Below are 24,862 nucleotides of genomic sequence, written 5' to 3' on the forward strand. Positions count from 1 at the left end.
GCGCTTTCAGACCATAGATTTTTGAAAAATGAAAGAAACAACACTGATTATAGATAAAAGCTTTCCAGAGCTTATAACTTTCTCCCTCTAAGAATTTGTAAAATATAGGAACTAAAGAAGCAGAGTAAAGGGAAAAAAGTTTAATCAAAATTAATGTGTCATTTTTATTCACCAAATAATAATAATAAAAAAGTTCTTTTCTTTTTCCAGTAATAAACTGTAATCAGATGGTTGTAAATTTCTCTTTACAGGATGTGGCCTAAATTACCATAAGAGATGTGCATTTAAAATTCCTAACAACTGCAGTGGTGTACGGAAGAGACGCCTGTCAAATGTTTCCTTAACAGGACTCAGCTCTGTTCGGACAGTTTCTGCAGAACCATCACCCAGTATGCCGGATGAAGTCCTCCTGGTATGCAATTCCTTAGCTATGGAGGGCATGGATGTTGCTGTTAAGCAGTGACATTTAGTGCTATGGGATCTGTTTTTGCTTGTTGTAGACTACAGAGAAGGGGGTGGTATTCAAATTATAAAGCTATGCTGTGGGAAAAGGCATCTTGACGTAAAAGGGAGGTCACCAGCTTAAGGTATGTGAGCTTGAGGTATGTGTCACTTCTGATACTCCCAGTAGTCTCCTCCCTTTGTGAAGAATTAGGTTATGTTGAAGGTCTGAAACTGCCACCTATACTGATGTGAGAAGCTGTATCTTGGAGGATGTTTTGCCTGGAACTAGAAGCTGAATTTCTTCTGCATCAGATGATTATGTCCGTTAATTGATTATATAGGAAAGAAGGGGCCTCAGAATACTGAGCCAAATACCACTGCATCAAACACACTATCTTTAACAGTCAAGGCAACAGTTAATTCACTTCAGCCTGTATGTTTAACGTATTTCTTAGTGTTCAGAAGAAAGGAAAATCTTCCTTATTTCCCTAAACAAGTCTTTGTGGTAAATGTAGTACGTATGGAATGTGTGCACTTATCTGTGTATATGTGTGTAGATGTAGAGGTACAAGATACACACCTGCACACATACATATACAGCATATTTGTGTATACATTAATACAGTAGTTTTCTGTCACGAAAACAAGACTTCTGAGAACTAAATGCAATGACTGGAATAAGTTAGAGTATGTATTTTTTATCTTTGCAATATTTGTTCTTTTTAACATTAATGGTCATAATATACTCTAATAGTTAAGAATTTATGCTGTGTGTAAATGACTCCACTCCTAAGTGAAAGTTTTGAAAACTTTAAGGTTTGAAAGAGAGGAGAAATTTATAAGTACACACAACAATTATCGTGTTTTCCTCTCAATTAGAATATTAAACTTATTAAACTTGACATACTAAAAGGACACTATTGCAAATGATGTAGACCTGGTGTAATATGCAGTGCCATATATGAGCCATAATTATGTACTTATGCTGCTGATTATCATTAGCCTAAAGCTACTTGGAAATTAAGGTTAACATTATGAATCTGTATTTTTAATTGAAAAGCTGCATAAATGAGTAAGGTGCTTAAGTTCTGCAAAAACTGCAGCACCAGATCTTTATAGATTATTTGTAATTCTCAGTAGGTTGTTTCAGAATGCTGACTTATTCAGACCAATACAGATGAAATTTAGAGGAAGGCTGACCCTAATTCTGAATTGTTTCTGGAATTTGGTTTTAAAATGCTGTATGGGTGAGAGTTCTAGTATATTCTCTGTATGTGCACTAAATTCAGTTACAAGATATCAAAAAAATGTAAGTTTTAAAATACTTTTAATTATATGGCTCTGTTGGTTGCTAATATACTCTTAAATGAAATACCTGTTTTGCAAATCCAGATGGTTTAAATCTGTTGAAAATATTAAAATTAAATACATTAAGTTTCATAAATACTGAAGACTACTTCTCTAGGACCTTGTAATCCTCAGGGTACCCAAGCTGATGATTCAGAACATCACACATGCATGTGCGCATGCACGTGCACACACACATGCATGCACAAAGAAAATATATTTAAAGGAAGTAGCAGGAATGGGCATAAGCCTAGGGAAATGAAATAGATAGCTTTCCAATTTCACTTTTATTTCAGGAAGTCACAGTATCATTTACCAGATTTTCAGATGATCTCACATACTTTTTTCTTTTTGCTTTGCTTTGCTTTGCTTTGCTTTTTTTTTTTCTTTTCTGCACTGAAAATGTTTCAATTTCCCCCTCTTTTTTTTTGAGTGAGCATAAGCTTTGTCAGTTTTCCTATATCAGATCTGTCCTTTGGACTCCATTCTTTTGCAGTACTCATGAGATAAGTTTTATGGCTGTTTATAATGTGGTATCAATCAAAGCATGCACTTTGGAATGTGTTTCATTCTTCTAGAGTCTGTGTGAATATTCTAAGAGACATCATCCTCATTCACAAAATTTATCATTCATTATTGTTATTAGTATTGGAATGGTACTTGAATCACTGATAGTAAAATATAGTCTCTATTTGGGACCAGTGAAATCAGAGATCTGCCAGTTACTTCAACAGGATTAAAATAAATGTTATTTTTACCCCTATTTACTATGTGGTGTGAGAGCAGTTGAGAGAGAATGAGCTTCTGGAGACCTTTCATAGGTGGAATTATTATCTGAGTCATGATTTCAGAATCTTTCTTTGTTGACACTGTATGAACCAGGAAGAAGCCAACTTTAGCTCATACTGTTAAATTTAGCTTGTAAGTCTGGCTGCTGGAAACATGCCAAATAGGAACTTAAGAAGTTTTGCCCTAACTTATGAAATTGTGGCATTTGAAAAATCTTTCAGACATGGTAATGTGGAATCTTTCAAAGGGTACTTTAATTGTCCTTTCCTAGGGAACCACCACATGCAGGCAGAGTTTCAGTTTGGGTATAGGTATGTCTTCATTAGCCAATAAAGCATTTCATTTGAGCTGAAAATTGACTGAGGACTATATTTAAATGCAACTTTAAAAATCTACTTCCAAAGAATAAAATCTGGACAATAACCTTTTCTGATTCTTAACTTCATAGTGTACAACACTTCAAATGGAAATGTTAAAATTATGTAGGACTAGGAGAATGTTTTGTAACTCATGTTTTTATCTATCATAGCTCAAATGCAATTCTTTTGCATTCCATTCTATAACACAGAATGAAAGTATAAAATAATAGCACATCCATGCTTGCTTCTAATGTAACATTATTTTCTGTCTTTTTTCCCATATTTCTTTGTTCTTTTTTTTTTTTTTTAATTCTTCTTTCCAACTTCCTGTCTCAGTCTCCTGTCAGCCCTGGCTATGAGGTATGTACTAAATATACTCTACTCCCTACCATACTATCAGGAACTTCATTGATTATCAGCATCAGTGTGAAATAATGCATGGATTTATTTGGATTATGATGGCCTTATGTGATCTTCAGAACTAAAGAGCATTTGTTTTTTCTTTTGGAAAGAGTATATCTGATACAAAACTTTAAAGTTGGGATTCCAAAGTAAAGGTCATGATTCTGCTTATATTAAACAGTAAAATTAGCTAAAACACCCTGGCATTAAAATATTTTAATATGAAAGTGACATATTGGTTGGACTACAGCCTTTCTTTACTGGTAGAAATTTTTTACATGGAAAGAAAATATTAATTTCACTTTCAGAACACTGGGAATTTGCTGGAGTAATGTAGAAAATAAACTTTTTAAGCTGAACAGACCTGACCTTTAAGTGCTCAACAGCAAACTTCTAATGCCATAATGCAGGGTGGTAGAGTTTTTTCAGAATACAGTTGCATTCAAAAAAACAATCAAAGATTCTGTATTTCCCTGGAAATAATATTGAAAAAAAAAAAAAAAAAAAAGGAAGAAGAACAAACAGTGTACAGCTAAGTTATAGCAATAAATACACATAGTATGAAGTCTACCTTAATGAGAGAACAATATTTTGATTTTTTTAATGCACTTCATGTCAAAATTTGTCCTCTTTGGCTTTCAGTATTGATTTCCCAAAGAAGCTCTTTAAATGTAGTAAGTTTCAAAAGAGTTTGGAACTATGAAATGTTGGCATCTTTCCCATGTTACATATATTTGAGATACAGCTGTAGAAGAGCAGACTGAAAATGTTTTCTTTTTTAGAATTACTACATAGTTAACCTGAGGAATAGTTTGTTGCACTGAAATGTAGATTATCATGGCCAAACATTTATCTTTTTAAAAGAAATTACTGTTTTTTTTTGTTTTTTTTTTTTCTCAAACACGAGTATTTTTATTCTGGTGTGCCTAAGTATTATAGTGTGCCCTGGAAGTGCTATTCCACAAAATACTCAAAACAATACAAACACATATAGAATGGAGTTTTAGTAATATATAACAATTTTATTTTATGTGCTATCTAAAAAATTATCCATCAATCCATATGGTGTTAGATCACCCTAAAATAACAGTAATTAAAAGTAGTAAAGAAAAAAAAGGTATTATTTGGGAAAAAAAAAGAAAATTGTTTTTCTTTTTACAAAAGGAAAAAATATGTTAACCTTCTATGTTTTTACTTTAAAGTACATTTATATGACACTAAAGCATTTTATGTCTATGTTATTTGTGTTTCCATTATTTTGGTAAGCTTTATTCATCCTTCTAGAAGTGATGAATTTTGATGTGTTAAGGTAATTTGATAGACATATTGGCCGTGATTTCTCAGAAAAAGCCTAGCTGAGTTTTGCATTTAAAATAGGAATGTTGTGTCTTATGGGGCACAGTTAAGTGGAATATTACAGAGTTACTTACATATTATCTTTGCTTTTTAATGGAAAATCAAGAAATTTTTTTTTGCAAAATAATTTACTTCATTTTAGTTAAAAAGACTATTTGTGTATCACTGACAGAATACAAAGCGCCAGGTGTTGCCTGCCTCTGTAGATTTATTATAAGCAGAGGTGGCTTGAGAAATCTGATCTGTATACAGAAGAGTGATCTTGAAGAAGTAGGACAGTAGAGTCTATGGGAGGGAATTGTCTTCAGTTGTAGATGGGCATTTTCTCTTTCTTCCCTTGTTCCTAGCTCCTAACACAGCTGTCCTTTTCTCTCGCTCCTTTAAAATAAGGAATCCAGTGAGTCAAAAATTCCCATTTTACAAAGCCTTCCTTTTCCACACTCAGGTAGAAGATGTCTCCTTTTGTCAGTTCCAGTCCCTATATGGCTCACCAACTCACTGGACTGGAAAAAAGGAGCCCTTGAGGGAAGGGTTAAAGAAGACCTAGAATGTTGCAGCTGAGAGCAGCTTTGTGCCTTAAGCCAGCTGTAATTAGTAGGAGTCCTTCTCTGATGGATAGAGTGGAGTTCATTAGACTGAAGATCCTCAGGGGCAAAATTAGTATTTCCTCTTAAAGAAAGACACTCAAGTTAACTCTGAATTAATACCACTCACAGTTATGTTCTATTCTTGTCAACCCAGGTTATTCTTCCATCCTGCAGTGATGTACTATTGTGGTTTAACCCGGCAGACAGCTAACCACCACACAGCTGTTTGCTCACTCCCTTTGCAGTGGGATGGGGAGAAAATTGAAAGGAAAAGTGCAAGAACTTGTGGGTTGAGATAAGGACAGTTTAATAAGAAAGAGGGAAAAAAAAAAAAGGAAGGAAAGCATTCAACATCAACAATAATAAAAAGAATATACAAAACAAGTGGTACACCATGCAATTGCTCACTTCCAGCCAAATGATGTGCAGCTGCTCCCTGAGCAGCAGCAGCCCCCCTGGCCAACTTCCCCAGTTTTATTGTTCCACATGAGGACGTAAGGTATGGGACATCCCTGTGGCTGATCCCAGTCTGTGTCAGCTATCCTGATTCTGTCCCCTCCCAGCTCCTGGTGCACCCCCAGCCTCCCCGCTGGCAGGGCAGTACTGGTGAGAGGCTGGAAAGTGTCTGCAACAACTAAACAATCATACGTTATCAGCATTATTCTCATCCTAAACCCAAAACACAGCACCATACCAGCTAACAGGAAGAAAATTAGCTCTATCCCAGCCCAAACCAGGACACATAGACTGCACATTTCTGTCAGTCCTATAGTAATGTAAATTTCTATATTATTATATAATTTCAGTGTGCTTGTTTGTTTAATAAAAGTCCCTATGTTATTTTGGGGAATGCTCCTGTAAGGTTGTTTTTTTTTTAATGTACGAAATCTAGATTAATTTTAAATTAATAAAAGTGCAAAATATAGCCTGCAAACTAAATAATGTTTACATCGATTTATTGCCATATTCACCACACTGTTCTAGGTTCACGCGCTGGACAGAACTGAGAATCTCAATAAATCTGACAATGAAATTTAAATATTTAAAAAGGAATTTTGTACAACTATGTAAAATAAAATAATGTATTAAATGTAAAAAATAACCCAACAAAAACTGTTAAAAACGTAGCTCCCTTTTATTTTAAAGAATTGTGTGTCTATGAAATTCAAAGTCCAATTGAACCCTGAATTAAAATGTAGGATACAGAAAGTAAATTTGGAATGACCTACCATTCCTACACTGCTGTGGAAATAATGAACAACATCAGTGTTCTAGCTACTGTGCATTAAATACTCTTAAGACTGAATTTCTTTTCGCTAATTCAGACTACATTAGAACTTTTTAAGGGCTAATTTGCCCAAATAATGGTTGTTTTTGTAGTTCATGTCAGCTAGATGAGATCTAAGTGAGGACTGAGCCAATTATTTTAAGTTAAAAGTTGTATATGTAGGGAAGTGTTATATATTGCATCATTTTTGCAGCTAGTATTTGCCATATTTTCAGGAAAATAGCTAGAAGCAAAAATAGTAAACAGCTTAAGTTATGCATGTCCCGAAATTTCATGTGTGCCATATGTTGGTGATGTTTTTGAATGCAACCTTTTGTGATCCCCCGGAAAAGTTTTATGGGATTCTTCAGCTTGGAAGAGGTTAGAGGTTCAGGTTGTTCTTGTCCTCAGAGAATTGCCACTTGTTCTTAAATCCGCTCTTTCGTTTTTAGGAAAGACATGCAAATCTTGGGACAGCTCTGAACTTTAAAAGATTTAGTGAAGCTTTGTCCATCTCCCCCTCCTCCTGTGCTGGCAGCTCACCCACCGCTGGGAGCAGACCCAGCTGCTGAGTGCAGAGTGCTTTAAGCCTGAGGACTCTGAACAGGGTCCAGAACCTACCCCTGGGAGCTTGGGCTGATAGTTGTCAGCTTGTCAGACTTCATATAAGTCTCCACAGCTTAAAGTGAGGACTTGTAAATGCTTTAGCAGTAGGAATTTGTGAGGAGCGTATGGTATGCGTAAGCAAACATACACTCAAAGCTAGTTTTTCGTAGTTTCTAAGTACTAACACAAGGGTTCACATGTATCTAAAATTAAAAATAAAAAAAAAGGCAAAAAGGCAAACCCTGCAGCACACATTTTACTTTCCTAGCATCTCTGAACTATTCCACATGTTGGCACTGGATCTTCTGAAATGGTACAAGATCCTTACATGCAGATGATAGTCTGAGTAACAGAGGCAGTCAGTGCAACCTTTTTTCTTGATTTAGCTTTCCCAAATATGTTCAATGGTGCTTTTCCTTCTAATATAAAACTTTTGTTTTCTGTATTGGTAACATCCTACTGTCCCCAAACAAACTTCACCAAGCTGGTTTGTCTAGACCTTCTCTGTCCATTGCTGAATCTTTTTCCAAACCAGTGGCTGTTCATTACACAGTCCTGCAGGTTATCCTTGATGTGTTAAGGTTGGAATGGAGTCAATGTCAAATGGGCCATGTTTACACAGACATTGAAAAAAAACTGCCAATATTCGTACATGATGGTATGAACCAGAATTGTACAAAGATTCCCTGAAGGGTTTTCTATTATATAGTTGTTGTTTTTTTTAATATTTTTTATTATTATATAGTGGTTATACCACTTTTATATCAGGGTATGAATTTTGCCTTTTTTTTTTTTAAACTCTTAGTTCTATGCTGTAAGCATGACTGAGCTGCTGAGTCTGGCTTAAAATGTGGGCATTCTAATAGTGCAAGGTAGTTTCGTTAAAATAATGTATTACTTAAAATTATTCTACTTAAAATTAAGGAGTACGTAATAGAAGATTAAACTTAATATTGTAAAAAAAATTGTTAAGATGCAGGAAAAAAGATTAGCTGCATATAAGCCCAAATAGCCCTGCAGGCACTAACAACTCCTTTGTCAACAAAGGGCTTTTGTTTTGGGAAATGCCCAACTCTGTCTGAGAAGTTAGTGTAGTCTGCTAACTACAGCTGAAACCCAATAATCTTTTTTTTGTTACTTCACAAAATAAGGCAGGTTACAGACCACTGTTTGCTGGTGTTGATGTCTGAGCAGGAGGAACAGGATACATAATAATTTCATCTGTGGATACTTTAATATTAACAGTTTGTACTGAAGTCAGTTCTTTGATGTGTTTACACATTTAATGTTGAAGTGTTTTTCAGACCATAACTATCTAACTGTGATGCTTGTAGAATTAAATCATACACTTGAGTTAAAGAGAAGAGTGCAAGAAGCCTCAAAAGACAACACAGTTGATTGCATTCTAAGTGTGGTATTTCAGTATATTTAATTGAAGATTTGTTTCCTTGAATTTACTTAATTATAGTCACATAGTTTAATTTGTTAAAGTCAACATTTGCTTTGCAGCAAAAAACATAGTTCCTGTGGTGGCATAGATAGACAGAACCTCATAAGACAGTAGTTTCCTGTGAAAAATTTGTATATGAACATATTAAGTCTTTATCTTCTGCCTTCAATACAGGAAGGAAATGCATTTTTCAGCAAGTATACTTCAACACAGAAAATGAAACTTTGTGAGGCCACTTATAATTTTGTTGGTTTTGTTATAATATACATCACTTTTCTCAGTTGTCCAAATATATAAATAAACTAGGCAATTTTTTTCTTTTGTTAAGGCAAGCACAGTATAGAAATACCTGTGTAGTTTTGGTTGGCCATCTCAGTGTTATATACAGGGATAATGTCACCATGCTTTTTAGATACTGAGCCTGCAAAAGATTAGAATTTCTTTGTGAACAGTTTTGAAAAATTTGTTTCAGGTGAAGTTTACTTATTTGAATGTCTTCCCACAAGCATAATTTAAAAAGGTGATCAAATGTCAAAAATATATAAATTTTTGGCTGCTATAGCTGGCTGCTATAGCATGTGAAGCTCTTCAGTAAAGTTTTGCCAGAATCACCGGGACATTTTTAGTAGGACTGTTGAAACTTTTTAAAATAAGTCAGGAAAACAGCAGTATCTTTTATATTTAGGCTGCTCTGCGCGGTTGGATTGCAGGGCTGTTCCTTGTCTTTGCTCCCAATAGGCCAATTCTGCAGTCAGCTTGATTGCTTCCCATTAGTCCCTTCACATCTCCCCAACATTTCTTTGATTTCTGTGCCTGAGAGGGGTGCTAGAAGTGGTTCTAGAGACAGTTGGACTCACCCAGGTAGACAACAGTGGAATGCTTTGGCAGAGAATTGGTATTTATTCCAGTTTCTTAATTGTATTTTGCAATGGATTTGGACAAGGTAAAAAGACAGGCAGGCAGGATTTCCTGCTGAGTGCTTTTTACCTTTGGGCTAGGAGATATGTGGAGAATTGTCTCCTTCCTGTGATGACGTGATTCTGCACAATGACTTTGTGCTTCTGCCTACTGTAGGCAAATAGTTGTGTTCTTCAGTAGGTTTTAACAAAGCCCAACAACTAAACCACGAGTATGTTCCAAAAATCTGAAGAAATAGAACAAGATTAAGGGGTGAGGCATCAGCTAATAAAAGTAAGGGATATGTAGAATGCCCCATGTTTGCTGGGGAACAGCTTGGCACCTCTTCTTTCTTGAAAAAGGCCTTCTTCCCCCCTCACCTAAGAGTAATAAGCAAGCACTGGATTCTATTTGATATTCTCATTATTTAAGACATAATTAAATGTAAGTCTCTGGATACGATCAGTTTCAGTGGCTTGGTTGGACATCCATACAGTTAAATATTAGCATATGTTCCTTTGTGTTTGTTGGAACTTTGAAAATAATATTCTGATCTGTTAAAATTACCTTGCTAAGATGATTGTTAGAAGGACTGTTTAGTGTTTGGAGCAGTGCAGGCTGTTAGTTTCCATGGTGTAATCCAGTTAAGCAATCATTTCCTGGGAAGTTTCCAGAGTTGCTGAGTCAGTAGTCTGGCTGGCTACCAGGAAAAACTAATTTATCTTTCTAACAAACCAGGCACACCAGCTGAAAAAGAAGGTGCTCTGTGCAAGAGATTCTTGCTTTTTTGGTGAAAATGGTGTAGTTCCTGTTTTCCTTTCTTTCTGGGGTTTTAACTTACGGTGTCTGCCTGATGCTGGGAGTGCTGTAACTTAAAGTTAAGGCATATTGACAGGAGTTTTGGAAACTAACGGGAGGAGAAGCTCATCACTGACAAATTGGAGGAGACAGTCCTCCTCCTAACTGGTCAGTCACCCCGGGGTGTAGAGTGTCCCGTGTGTTGACTGTCCCCCCAGCTTCCATTCCCTTGCTGCTGAGCAGAAGCAGAGGCTCATGTTGCCTGTGGTATGGCACTGCACTAAGACTGAAGTGGGATCAGTCTGTACCAAAACTGTCCTATTTGTCCTTCCAAATATTGAGAGGACTGAGCTCCTCTTGTGGGCTGTGCCCCATCTACAAGTTCTGAGGGCTGTCATTTGCAGGTGGTTCGCACAAGCCGAGCAATGCAGGTTGTGCTGTGCAAGTGGGCCCATTTCCTTCCTGTTGGGCTTCTTCCTCCCTCCTCCTTCCTCTCCCTCCCAAAGCCCTGTTCACGTTGCCTTCATATGACTTAATGCAATCTGCCTTGAAAGCATTAAGCAAATGGTATTACTCACTGATCAATACTAAATAGTTTTAATCCTAAACTGAGTCTATTTTTTTCGTATGCACAGCTGCTTTACAGCAAAAGGAGATCTAAAACTCTGGAAGTAAAAACATAATATCAAAGTGTGTACTTGTATTTTTCCACTTTTATTTGTAGTAAAGAAAAAGACAGATGCTTTCTTATACTTGTTTCAGACTAACTTGTTTGCAGTGATCACATGTACGTGGTTCATAGAACGTATTTTGCATATTTCTCCTTGACTTGACAGGCCTGCATTTATACACTGAATAAGCATGTGATGTTGGCATTGTTATCAATTAGCAAGGAAGCTCTAATGTTCAGTAAATCTATTGCATGTACTAGACAGGCAGTTCTGAAGCATAGCCGAAAGAAAAAAAAATGTCTTTACAGTAAGAAACCTGTCTAGTTTTTGGAAGGAAGGAACTTATGTATTTATTTATTTATTTATTTCTATGACAAATACAATGTGAAAGCAAGCCTAGAATTGCTCCTTAGGTTCTTCTACCATCAAAATGACCTTCAAATTTCTCTGTACTCCAAGATTCTCAGACAGAAGCATAAAGAAATGTATTTTTATATTTTGGTGACCAGGAAATAATATTCAATCAGTCTCTTCAGATGCAGAATTTCCTATAGCTTTCCTATAGTTATTAGTTTTAAACAAAACAGTTTTTCAAGTTAGGCCAATCTGAAGCTTCAGCTAGTACAACCTTTGAACAGTGGAGGCTCAACAGAGAATGACTCATTTTCTACCCTTCAGTTACGAGGTTATTTGCATATGGCGGCAAGAAGATACTAAGTTTTAAATGATCAAGTTGCATCTTGTCACTTTTTTTTTTCTTTTCCATGTGGGTGTAGTCTGTTTCTCAAGGACAATTCTTGGGAGAAAGTAGTTTTCTGGGTCAGTTATTTTCTTGGGTAATTGCCATATTTACATCTAAATGAATTTAGCAGAGAAAATAAGATAACTCATTTCTTTCAGGAATTCTATTGATTCCATTCATTAGACACAGTGTGTCTCAATTCATACATATCTATATAGTGACATCTAAATATCTGTTCTGATCTATTGTGCATAATTTGAATGTGGTAAGGTTAGTGATAGCAAACATTATAAATAAAGGTGATGGAAAATACTAATCTGCTTTCTATCAAAAACCTGCATGCACATAGATCAAGATAATAATTTTCTTAATGTTTGTACAAAAGTACATCCTTTCAAAGTTGGCTTTGATATAAAACAGAAAATGGGAAAAAGGGAAAGAAATGCCTCTTGCTTTTATCAGAACACAAAATGCTTTTCTGAGAATTTTTTAATGAATCTTTTTTCATTTTGATCAAAGTCAGTTTTTAAAACAAAACAAAACAAAACTGTTTCATCCACATTGTGAAATATATGGCACTAGTATGGCACTAGTGTTAGCAAAAATATTGTTTGATACCATTCCAATTTTTCAAAAGCAGTCTTAAAGAGAGGGGTATGTTGCATGTTCTATTAGTGTTTAAAAGTAATTACATTGCTTTTTATGACAGATGATGTACCATTTTTAAGGCATATGTGAGTATGATATTCTTTTAACAATTAATAAATCATGATTATTTGAAATATCCTTTTTATGTATTTCACAGCAAAAGACACCATCAGAATCATTCACCGGGAGAGAGAAGAGATCAAATTCACAGTCCTACATTGGACGACCTATTCAGCTTGACAAGATCTTACTTTCCAAGGTTAAAGTGCCTCACACTTTTGTCATTCACTCTTACACACGGCCAACAGTTTGCCAGTACTGTAAGAAGCTTCTCAAAGGGCTTTTTAGACAGGGTTTGCAGTGCAAAGGTAAGTAAACTCCCTTTAGGAACGTAAAAGCTAAGCATAATAAAATTAATAAATTAACAGTTGAGTAGTTGCTATATAGCCTTACTCAGGATTTTTTCACCAAACTGTCTAGATGTAGGCAAATGAGCAATTATATTGGATTAAGCTGGGATCAGAATTACAATAATTGTTCTACAGGAGCTGGCTGCATGCCTATTCATTGCCTATTCATTATTACCCTGTGGTATAGCTGAGGTAGCTCACATCTTTGTCATTCAGGTGTGGATTATCTTGGCAGTAGGTGAGAGTGTGCTCACAGGCAGTGACAGCTGAATAGTTAACACATAGTAGCGTATTCTCAGTCTTCATTGTTTTCAATCTGGAAGACTTTATGCTTGAATAGAAGCATGTGCATGAGTCTTAGCAGTTCAAAGTTTTGAGGGAGTTCTAAGGGAAATTAAACAAGATGAGCTTATATGAGAACTTAAGAACATGGTTTTTAATGCATTCTTACCTACATGCTCTTGAGTCTCATGTAGCTATACCTTAGCAGGTGCCAAAGTGAATGAGGCCGTTTGGAATGTAGCCTAGACTACTGGCTCACCTTAACCAACGAGAGTGCCCACAAATACAAAACATTTTGTATACTACAATGTTAAATAATGTTGATCAACAGATCCTTAAAATCACCTTCTCTCTATTAAAATAAGCAATAACTTTCATAAAATGAGTCAATGTAGTTTGTGTTGCTTCCGTGAATACCCTGCAAAAGTTCGAAGTTAAATTCATTTCACTTAAGTGATTCTGATGTGATTTAACTCAAGCAAAATCTGTATAAAGGCATCACCTGTTTCAGTTTGTTTTGAATCTCAGTGACATAAGCAAATATTAACCTGATTTAAAGATATATAACTTTGCCAACAGTTCGGCACTGCTGTACCTCAGTTGGTTTTTGAATCAATCTGAAGTTAAATAATTACAAGGATATAGACATCCCTAGTATATTCCTTCCTTCCTGACTGTGCTTTTCCAGCTGTGTTAATAAGTTATAGCTCTTAGTTTAAGTAAAATGTGTTCCATAAGCCAAAAGAAAATAGTTGAAATGACATCTAGTAAAGTGCCGTTTACAGATGTGAAAAAAAGAAAAGTAGAGTAAAGTTAAAATATCTGGAAAATGAGGGAGGTATTAAAGGAACCCTCCACTTAAAGCTGTTTAGAATTCATTTTGTGATGCAAACAAATACTTCTCGCTTATGATTGTTGCTTAGGATTCTGCTGCTTCAATTTTCAGCCTTCAGTGTTTGATACATAGTCAAACTTCTGAGCCGCAGTTGATATGCTGTAGCCTGATCTGCTTCTTGTATTGGAAAAGCAACTCTGGCTTTTGAGCCAAGCGCACAGGTCTCCAGCTTGCTCCCTGAGATGAGCGTAGCAAGCATTTGGTGCAGCGAAGGCCTCCGCCCATTGCTGTGAGTGCTGCTTTCCTTTCCCCACAGGGAAGCTGCTGGTGTGTTTATGCTGTTGGTTCCACTGGCAAATGGTGTGCGGCCAGGCTAGTGCTCTCTGGATGCATTAAGTTAACTTTATGTTAGTGAAATAATAGGGCTTGACATTTATAGGTTGGATAGCAGGAAAAAATTGTAATTGTGGCACCGAAAAAGAGAAATAATTTTGCTGTATTCTTTTTTTTTTCTTGCAAGACTGTAGGTTCAACTGTCACAAGCGCTGTGCTCCTAAAGTGCCAAATAACTGCCTGGGGGAAGTTGCCATTAATGGAGGTAAGTTGCTTTAAGAATTGTTGCTGTCATTGTTTAAGCCACCAGCAAAATAAAGAGAAGTGTAAAACTGACGTGTGCAGAGACATGTTTTTCCATTGCTTGGGAGTGGCCTTTCCTCTGCGATATTTCTGTTGTGTATTGAAGATGAAGTGTGGGAGGAACCCTATTAATGGTTCATACATCATCAACTTGGAGCATGTATCTTCAAAATATATAGCACTAAAAGGCAGGCTCATCTGTGCCACAGAGGTGGCTTCCGCAGCAAAATGTCTGGGTGATCATGGCCTGCAGAATGCCAAAGTAAACCAAAAAAAGGAACATGTATTAGACATTGGCATTTACCTGGCAGATACAAACACATTTTTTTTTTTTTTATCTGGGAAGGGAAAAAGTGTTTGTTTTAGGATAATATTCCTGAGAAGGAAATGCATACCTGGAGGAACTGGGAAGGCCCTCCGTGAAAAAAATCCACTGCTTCCTGTTGGGATAAAGCCTGTATCAGTTGCTAGAAATGAAAGCTTGATTATCTGCTGAATTTCCAATACATGTGCTGTCGGTTTTGTGTCAAGTATAGGAATGTATGGCTAGGTTTGACAGACGGTACTGGAGAAAAAAAGGGTGGTTGTAGATGAGTTGTTGATTGCCTTGGAAATGTCACTTTTCTATGTGATAAGGGAATGAGAAGTGTGGTAAAGTGTTCAGTGTCTAATGCGTATTACCCCATATTGTCAGCCTAAACTGCTTCTAAGGTTAATGAAATATTGCCTTATTAGATATCATTTTTCAAACTTTAAATCAGTTATCTAGTTTATTGAAAATATATAAAGAATTTACAAAATTAGGAGTGATAATTAATATTTTTCATAGTGCATGACAGTATTATTACAAAGTTTTTCTGTTTAATGACAATTAGCATAGGCAAAAACATTTTAGATGCCAAATATCCCAACTTGAAACATGATAAGGTGCATAATTTTCTGAAAGGTTGGTATGGCACAGCATGTTTTACACCATTTATACGTGTCCATACAAAACTGTTTCTTCAGGAGTGCAAGTGATGATGTTTATGGAAGGATGTAGACTGACTTTCAAATCCAAGAACTAAAAATATACCAAGATATGTTAAATTCATTGATAACAGTATGGACCATAGATATCTTAAGTAGGTTAAAAAAAAACATTTTAATACATTTTCCAACCCAGTCTATTTTTTGACTTTGCAAATAATTGTAAGCACAGAGATTTGCAGTCAAAGTCACTAAGTATAAATGATAAAATTTCTACTGCATACATTTGAGGTGCAGTCTGAGAGCAGTGCAAAACAGGATCGATCAAGAGTGTTAAGGTGGAAAGGCAAGACTTATTTCTGGACAGCCAAACTAAATGAACAAGATTTACATTTGTTTCTGTTTCACTCCTTAGCATTCCTACCTTTCATCTCAGGCAGCTGTACTTTATCCCTCCAACACACCCTCTTTACCCTCTCCCTGTCTTTGTCCTACAAGTGACATGCTGCTTTTGTTTGCTTGTCTCCTACCTATGAATCTGATGACGGTCTGATGAGAAGTAGTGGTTTCTTTGAGGAAGAGCTGAGTGAGGAAAGCTTGTTCAAAGCCACTTGGGGTGAGAACACTTACTCCAAGCAGTATTTTAGAAAGTGTTAAGCTAAGTGTTAAGCTTCCTTTTGTGCAGTTCTGCAGAATTAGTACTTAGGCCCTTGGAACTTTACATCTTAAAATTTATAGAATTTGGCTTTTCCTCATCAAATAATATATCTAATATGGTATCTATGGTGCTATAGTGTAACTTTTAATTGTGTGTATAAATGACTGATTTGGGGTCATCAGGATTGTCAGAGGCAATTTCATCCTGGTATCTCATTTCTATTTTCACAGAAATTCGGTTCACATTAATTTCCATCTTAATAAATAAAATAAAGTAACTGTCACTCTGTCCATCTGCTGTGTGATGCATCTTCCCCAAAATAGTAAGTGAAGGAAGAGCTGAAGCAATAAAATTCCAAGTATGGTCTCATTAATAAACACATTAAACACTAAATGTGGGCAGTTATTTTTAACTGACTGTGGGTTTATTAAAAATAGAGATAAAAACCATGCTGTAGGAATAGCAAAAAGAGAGCCCTGAACTGTAAAATGTCATTCATGACTGGATGACTGTTTCAGCTAGAAATGAAGTCTAATGTGTCTCTTAGTCACACATCAGTAACTTATATCTAAACATGTTCAGACTAAAATGTTTCAGCCATGCACTTCCAATTCTAGTGAAATACAATCAGTTCAAAACATTTTTCTGCCAACCATTTCACTGTTCTTTTTCTTTTGGGGCATCCTCAATATGGACTGTCAAGAAACCTTCCTCCACAGAATTAGGTGAAAGTTTCTCAATGAAAACATTTGGTGTCTTCCATGTAATTTCATCTTACTTTGAACTGCTATCCTGAGTGGGTCCTGAACCACTGCAAACACCCCAGAAAAATTAATGCTCTGTTACCTGTCTGACAGGACTGATGATTTTGACTTTTTCTTTTTTTGGTAATTTGGTTTTTTTTTTGGTTTGCCTTTTTTTTTTAATAGTTAAGCCCTTTGATAAGTAAATAAAGTTTTATCCTTTTCTGTCTTCTTAATCCATTCACAAGCAGCAGTAAAAAGTTACTTCTTACTTTGAATTTGGTTAGGCTTATCTGATCATGAAATTGGAAAGTTTAACATTATTTAAATATGAGCAGAAATAATTTACAGCTGAAATAACAGTTATTAATACTGTTAATACTATGTGCCATAGTCAAATAAGTTAAATCCTAAAACATCATATTTTTTCTGTGCTATCTTATATAGGACTATTCAGTATTTATTAAATATTTCCTTTTTAAAGGTGGGGAATGTTATTTCATTAGAATGGATTGCAGTGCTGTATTGTGCAGCGTTCGCAGAGAAGACTGCTACAAAGGAAATATTTTTTTCCCCAAAATAAATAATTTATATTATAAGTAATTGTCTGGGAGTTATTTCAGTAGTTCATGAGCATGTCATCATTGTATTACAAAACTTGTAGTTTGAAATTTCTGCTCTTCTAACATCAGTTTGCAGCTGTAGCCTGCCGACAGCCATCAAGTCAGTGCACAGCATACAAGCTGCACACTCATGAGTATAGAATATTTGAATAGAAATCTGTGGATAAGAAATTATGCCATGACTTTGGCAGTTTTTAACAGAAAGTTGTATTTCTGAAAATACTCCAGTTTGATGTGTTTCCATTTTTCTGCTGTGATTTTCTAAATTGCTGGTTAAAGACCATGCTTTGCCAGTACGCACTGAGTAGAGAGAGACCCAGGCAATAGAGTTCCAAAGAGAACCTGATTTTTCTGGAAGCTTGAGAAGTGTTAGATTGTTGCAATTGGAATATTGTATGTTTTCAGATATTAATTTCAGAAATAATATTCCAGATCTCCTTAGTCCTGGGGCTGAGTCTGACGTGGTCATGGAAGAAGGGAGTGATGACAATGACAGTGAAAGAAACAGCAGTTTTATAGATGACATGGAAGAATCCATGGCTCATGATTCTGAGATATCAATGACAGGATGCCATAGTGACAACGGAGAAATGCAGGATCCTGATCCAGATCATGATGAGTCTAACAGGATGATCAGGTGAACCTTCCATCTTCTTCTGTATTTATTTATATAATGTCTAGGACTCAAAGAGAAATCTAAATGGACCCTATTCTTGCTCCTTCAACATTGAGAGAGCTAGTGATATGTGATGGTTCTGAAGTTGCAATGACATTACTTTGTTGAATATATGCATTAGGATTTTAAAAGGAACTTAAGCATTATTGTCGAGTTGAAGTAGTAACTGAAAAGACGTTTAGATTTAGAGCTTAGTGATATGGTTTAGGGGAGGACTTGTTAGTATTAGGTCAGAGGTTGGACTAGGTGATCTTGGAGGTCTCTTCCAACCTAGATGATTCTGTGATTCTGTGATACGCAAGTGTTTGTTTCTCTTGTGAAAATTAAGTTGTGAAACTTCATTTGTACATGAGCAATAGAGAAAAAATTTAAAATGTTTTTATTTTCCCCAACTAGAAGTGCAATACTTGGTCATTTAAATAAAATAAAATAAAATAATTAATAACCTTTTATAAGCAACTTTTATAATTGACTCTAGGTATATTGTTTGCATTTTTAGGTATCTTCAGAAAGAAGGAAAGTTTGACAAACTGGAACTTAAGTTTAACTTAACGTAGCTAAACTCTTTTAGTTTAAAGCCCTTATCAACAGCATTGAGCTGTTATTCCTACTGTCATATTCATCTGCATAGATACTATGTATTTAGACAAATTGAATTACCTGAATATGTCTATGTTTATTTCACAAAGTCAGTGTCATATATAATTTTGAATTGTCCAAGTTATATTAAATGGACAACATTGAAGGTTCTCTGAAATATAGATACTGAATTATAAATAATTTAAAAATTGATGACCAAGGTACATTGTTTTCCTTACTTGAGGGGCATCCCTGTACTTCCAGTAATACTTTCCAAAAATTATTTGTAAGGGTAGTCTCCATGTCCATGGATTATTTTTAATATTATTTTATTTCTGTAAAAGGCAAATAAAAAAAGGAAATCTCTTGTCAGTAGAGACAAGAATAGTTATACAGCGGCTGCATTTCATTTGATCATTTTTAGGCAAAAGGTATGTTAATTAGAGTCTTAATGAAACTTTAAGACAAGACACTTTGCATTTTGTTTGGAAACTGCTGATTCATAAAATGCTTCATATTTCCAGGATTCATTACAGCAAAGGGGGGCCATCTGCAAATATTCACAATCAGAACAGTTGTGGAAGCTTAAGATATTCTTCTCCTAGGTGGTTTCTGCCCTTTTTTTGCCGGAATTGTTGCACGAGTGGCTCTGCCAGCCAGGCAGACTGCATGTGCTTTCAGTGCTCTGTTTTCACGTAGGATGCAGCATCTCAGTTTGAATTTCTGCTGGAAATGACTAAGCATTTAAGTTTAGGATTGAAGCAGATGATGAAGCAGATGATCCATTATGCAGAGTTTGCTCTTGGAATGGTTAACTCCAACATCAAGAAAAGTGGGAAGATGGGCTTGACTACTTCTTAAACCTCTCCAACTAGATATTCCACTATTTATCTGCTTTTACTATCACGCATACTGTCAAGTTCTCATGCCTTCCTGAGTTACTCTGCTGAGCACTGGAAGTTTTCAGGGTGCATACCCAAGTGCAGGGCAGTGGGACTTTGCTTTAATCCTCAACGACAACATTGTTGTCTTAAACCTCTTTCTCTGAGAGGTTCCAGCAGAGTCTCTACTATGCCCTGCCAGTATATACACAGCTAGTCAGCTGACACATTTTCTACTCTAAACTGTCGTAACTCCATTGTGTGTTTGAACCCAAGAAAGATCACAGGGTGGTAATCTGATGGACAATGTTTACTTAGGTTATGAGATATTCAAGATCAAGTGCAGGTTTGAATCACGCATAGCACAGACTTGAGCTATGTCTCCCACACCCTAGTTGAGGCCCTAGTCATTTGCCCATCATCTTAGCTCATCTTTCAGAATATTTTATGTGTGTTGTGTGTGTAAGCCTTTTCCTGTTGTGGCATTACAAGTTTTTTTCTTTGTAATCTTGAGATACTTGGAATGACAAAAAAATTTGTGTCTAGTCCAGGTCTGTTAGTGACTATAATTGTAAATGTGATTATCATATATATATATATATTCATTCTGAATTGGAAGATTTTTTTCTCTTTGTCTAAAATTGTCTTATTTTTAAAAGCCTTTATTGATTTATTCTTAAGCCCTTCAACCAGCAACAACATTCCATTAATGAGAGTGGTACAATCTGTGAAGCACACAAAAAGGAGAAGTAGCACAGTAATGAAGGAGGGTTGGATGGTTCACTATACAAGCAAGGATACACTGGTAAGAAATGTTAAGGAAGGCCTGTCTTACACTACATACTATATGATAGTACACAATCAGATCCTAACAATATTTTGATAATTTAAAGTCAATCACATAAGGCATTTTTACAGTATTTATGATTCCTGAAGTCCTAACTCCCCTAATTGAGGACTGGCAATGCTTGTAAGTCAGTCACTTCATCATACCAGGAGACAGTTAAAACACAAAAAAGCATCTGCATCTGTCAGTTGCATTATTGTCGGTCAAATGTGAAGACATTCTGAAGAAAGAACAAAATCTTAACACTGTAGAAGTCCTGGAAAGTATCTTTATCCTCCAACTGCAGTCTCCTAGGTATCTTACTGTTATATGAAATGAGGCTTTTGTAAAATAAATGTATCATTAAAAAAAACAGTTATTTTGTGCTAAAACAAGAATCAAAGTGTCAATATGTGGCCTTCTAAGGTGAGACAGGGTGTTATGACTGATAAAAAAAGAAAGTTGAATTATTTTAGCAACACACCTGTAGCAAATTGTGTGGAGTGTAACCCAGACATAAAAGTGACATGTTAAGTTTTCAAAACTTGGATGACTTGAACACAGCTACATTATTATTAAAACAACAAAAGGTGTACCTATAAATCTTAAATCTAAAGTCATCATAAAAATCATGTAACAGCAAAGGAAACTTCATCCTTTACAATTCATCCCTTCAGATGTAAATAATGTTTTGGAAGTGATTCTTTTGAGAAATTAGTATTTCTTTAATTTTCTTGAAAACTTTTAGAAAGATTTTTCCCCAATTTTTCGTTGCAGAGGAAGCGACACTACTGGAGACTGGACAGCAAATGCATTACACTTTTTCAAAATGATACTGGAAGCAAATATTACAAGGTAAGGCATGTTTTTCAATCTACTTTTCTAATGTTTAATGATTAGAGTGAATCGCTGAATTAATAAATACTAAAAGTACATTAGCAGTATAACTTAGAACTATGTTTGTTTTCTTTACTTACATACATTTTGCATTTCACAAACAAGTCTCAGATCAAAAAGGTGTCAGCTAACAATGACTGGTAAAATACATGTTATGGAAATGTAAGGTTTTTATACAGGGGCAATTCAGTGCCAGTGACAAATTCTGCCAAGAAACTCATCTGATATTCTGTCATTCATTATATAAATTCTTTCCAAACAATTAGGTGTAGTACATACTATTTTAATTCAGCCCTTTGGACATAATGTTATGATTCAAATTGTAAAAGATTATTTTAATGCTCATGTACTTTTACCTGAGGCAGTTAAACTCCTTGGATGTTACTGCAGTAGTTTTTGATAATGCCAAATATTTCTTTCATGTGGCTTCCTCTCAGAGAAATATGTTAGTAAAATGGATCCTTAAGTCTTATTCAAGATGAAACAATTAAGTTAATGCCTATGTGAAAGGTGGATTTGCAGTCTTAATGTTAAAATAGATTTTTTCTGCTTTTCTTAATAGATTTATTTGCAAATAAATTTTGTTTAGAAATTTATAATATTAAAATATATTATATTTTATATAGAAGGAAGCAGGGTTCAATTTTCTAGTGGAGTTCTGTTGGTGGTCTTTTCTGATGGCACCTCACTCCTCTCTTTGCTAAGTTTAAATAATTGAAGTTCTGTTTGGTCTTGGAAAGAAATGTTTGATATTTTGCCATCAACAGGCCTCTGTTTCAAAGAGTTTCAGGTTACAAGAGCCTTTTTGTTTGCACAAGAAGCATGTGGTTAAAAGCAATAGCTAATATCATAAATTAGTTCATTTTTTAGTTTTATGTGTTGATGACCTTTACACAGAAAATAAATATATATATATATTTTCATTTTAGGAAATTCCATTGTCTGAAATTTTCTCTCTGGAACCTGCAAAAACTTTCACTTTACTGCCTCAAGGAGCCAATCCTCATTGTTTTGAAATAAGCACAGCAAATATAGTCTATTATGTTGGAGAAAACATAGAAAACCTCTCAAGTGTTCCACTGAATAACAGTGTTCTCACAAGTGGTATTGGCATAGACGTGGCAAGAATGTGGGAGATGGCAATACAGCATGCCCTGATGCCTGTCATCCCTAAAGGGGCATCCGCTGGGTCGGGACCCAGCCTACACAGTAAGTTTATTTATTTTCTCTGTTTCAGATAAATACAGTCATATAACAAATGACATTGCTCAATCTTCTGTACGGAAATATTGCACAGCTCATCATCTGTCTGTGTATTATTTTAAAAGCCACAATTTCTCATTCATGTGTTTCCAGTTAATACTAGGTCATCTGTGTTAACATACAATGTGCAGATTTGCTAGCGAGCAAATAGTTGTTCTATTTCTATGGCATCTCATCCATATTTGTGTTGCTGACATGAATGATAGCTTCTTTGTGCAGAGGTGTGACGTTTTCTGAGCTCCAGTTAGGAATGGATAGATATTTCCCATCATGACTGTAATTTATGTTTCTAGCTATCTGCAGAAGCAGCCGTTCACTCTTTAGGTCACTGCAGCATAGATGTTATGCTCTTTTTCATTACATTTGTCTGTACAACTGCCACAAACATTGTCCATGCTGAGATGAAATGAATTTGTGTGAAGAACAGCTGTTCTAAGCACAACAAGGCATGGATAACAACCCAGGACCAAAACGACTGAATATATCTTTGTCTCCAATTTACATACCTTTGGGTAACTCTGTACCAAAGATGACAGATTATGTAAACCAAACATGATAACAAAGTAGCAGAGACCAAACAATTCACCACTACCAGGTATGTGCTGCTGTGGTTGCTTTGCTAATTGTACTGAGCCTAGTCAGCGTAAAGCAAATTTGGGTATGTCTACACAAGCTGGTTTAGATCTTTTGTTGCAGTATATATACACTTGCTTTAGCACTTGACATCTGGATGCTGTTAATGCAGTGTGAAATACTAACAAGACAGCAAGCCCTTCAGAAACACAGTAATACCACAAACTGTGGCATACTTCTCCAGGCACAACAGCTCACATCATCTCTGTCCTATGCTTTCTTGACTAGGTTCCTGCATAAAATAGTGTCAAATTCTGGATGTCATTTCAGTCAGGTTAGTTGCTTAGTACCCCTGGTTTGAGTCCATTGTAGCTAAACAAATCACCTAAAATGCTGGACCGGGACTGACAGCTGTCTCTGCCTCTTGGGAAGCTTGAAAATTTTCTTTCTGAGTTAGCAGTTATCCCCCCTGTTTGTTTGTTTGTTTGTTTGTTTTTCTATGCAAAAATTAAGGTCAGCTGCGACCTTTAGAACAAGCTTTCATGGGGACTAAGAATGGTAGCGACGTTCTGTTTCTGCTCTAAGTAACACACGTAGAATCATAGAATGGTTGGAAGGGACCTTAAAGACCACCCAGTTCCAGCCCCCCTGCTATGGGCAGGGACACCTGCCACTAGACCAGGTTGCTCAAAGCTCCATCCTACGTGGTCTTCAAAAATTCCAGGGATGGGGCAACCTGTTCCAGTGCCTCACCACCCTCATAGTAAAGAATTTCTTCCTTATATCTAATCTAAACCCACCCTCTTTTAGTTTAAAGATAACCTCTTACCCTGTCACTGCAACCCCTGATAAAGAGTCCCTCTCCAGCTTTCTTGTAAGTTTCCTTTAGGGGGGGCACATCCATGTTATTTTTCATGTAAGTGCAAAGTATCACATACATTTGAAGATAAATCAACAACAATAAAAAGACTCCATGAAACCAAAATTTCCCCTTCCAAAACCAATCTATTCCTAAGGAGAGGACAAGGGAATAAGTCACAAGGAGCAGAAGTTACTCATAAAAGATACTGATGGGTGGTAGTAAGTTTCTTCTATGTGTAATACAGGCTTTATAGAAGAGGACACTGGTTTCAAAGAGGCTGAAATCTTGGTATGGACCAAAAAATAATGAAAAGTCAGCTTGAATGGGATTCTAGGCAGAGACAGGAGATAGACGCATCAGTGCTCCAAAGAACCCCTCCCCGAAATGGCATCTTTATTTACTACAGTAACAGTAAAAATATTCTCCAGTTTTATTGAGCTTCTCAGTGGGTTTGCCATTCAAAAAGGTTCTGGTAACATCCTAAGGTTTGAATTTTTAGAAGTTGGATCTGATATTTGTTGTGTTAAAGCGCATGTGCAAATTTCTATTTCCATTACTTGTTTTAATGTCTCTTATGCCATTGAAATGTCTATTACTTTTAACAGTATACATACCAATATGATTAATTATAGGCCTTAGTCTGAATAGCATCAAATACATTGTAGGTGACACTAGAAATAAAAGATTACTTTGAAATGCACTAAATAAAAGCAATTTACGCTAGTTGCTGTTGTGTTACTTGCATAAGATATAAAGCCCCAAAATAGAACAGAATAAAGTAGTAAG

General features: G+C 35.8%; 1 protein-coding gene across 6 annotated transcripts in view; it reads left to right on the forward strand.

Moving 5' to 3' along the window:
• The window catches only part of PRKD1 (protein kinase D1), a 131,567-nt gene that overhangs the window by 90,898 nt on the left and 15,807 nt on the right, over positions 1–24,862 (forward strand). For 5 of the 6 annotated variants that reach the window (XM_083837127.1, XM_083837128.1, XM_083837129.1 and 2 more), the window contains 8 exons: positions 252–412; positions 3,276–3,299; positions 12,521–12,731; positions 14,411–14,488; positions 17,952–18,156; positions 20,337–20,460; positions 21,259–21,336; positions 22,308–22,587. In XM_083837127.1, the coding sequence (XP_083693253.1) occupies positions 252–412; positions 3,276–3,299; positions 12,521–12,731; positions 14,411–14,488; positions 17,952–18,156; positions 20,337–20,460; positions 21,259–21,336; positions 22,308–22,587 (1,161 nt within the window). The remainder of the gene's footprint in view (positions 1–251; positions 413–3,275; positions 3,300–12,520; positions 12,732–14,410; positions 14,489–17,951; positions 18,157–20,336; positions 20,461–21,258; positions 21,337–22,307; positions 22,588–24,862) is intronic. The other variant, XM_083837126.1, reaches the window with a different exon arrangement.

This window comes from Anser anser, assembly GCF_964211835.1.
Source record: "Anser anser genome assembly, chromosome: 5".
Taxonomy (NCBI): Eukaryota; Metazoa; Chordata; class Aves; order Anseriformes; family Anatidae; genus Anser; species Anser anser.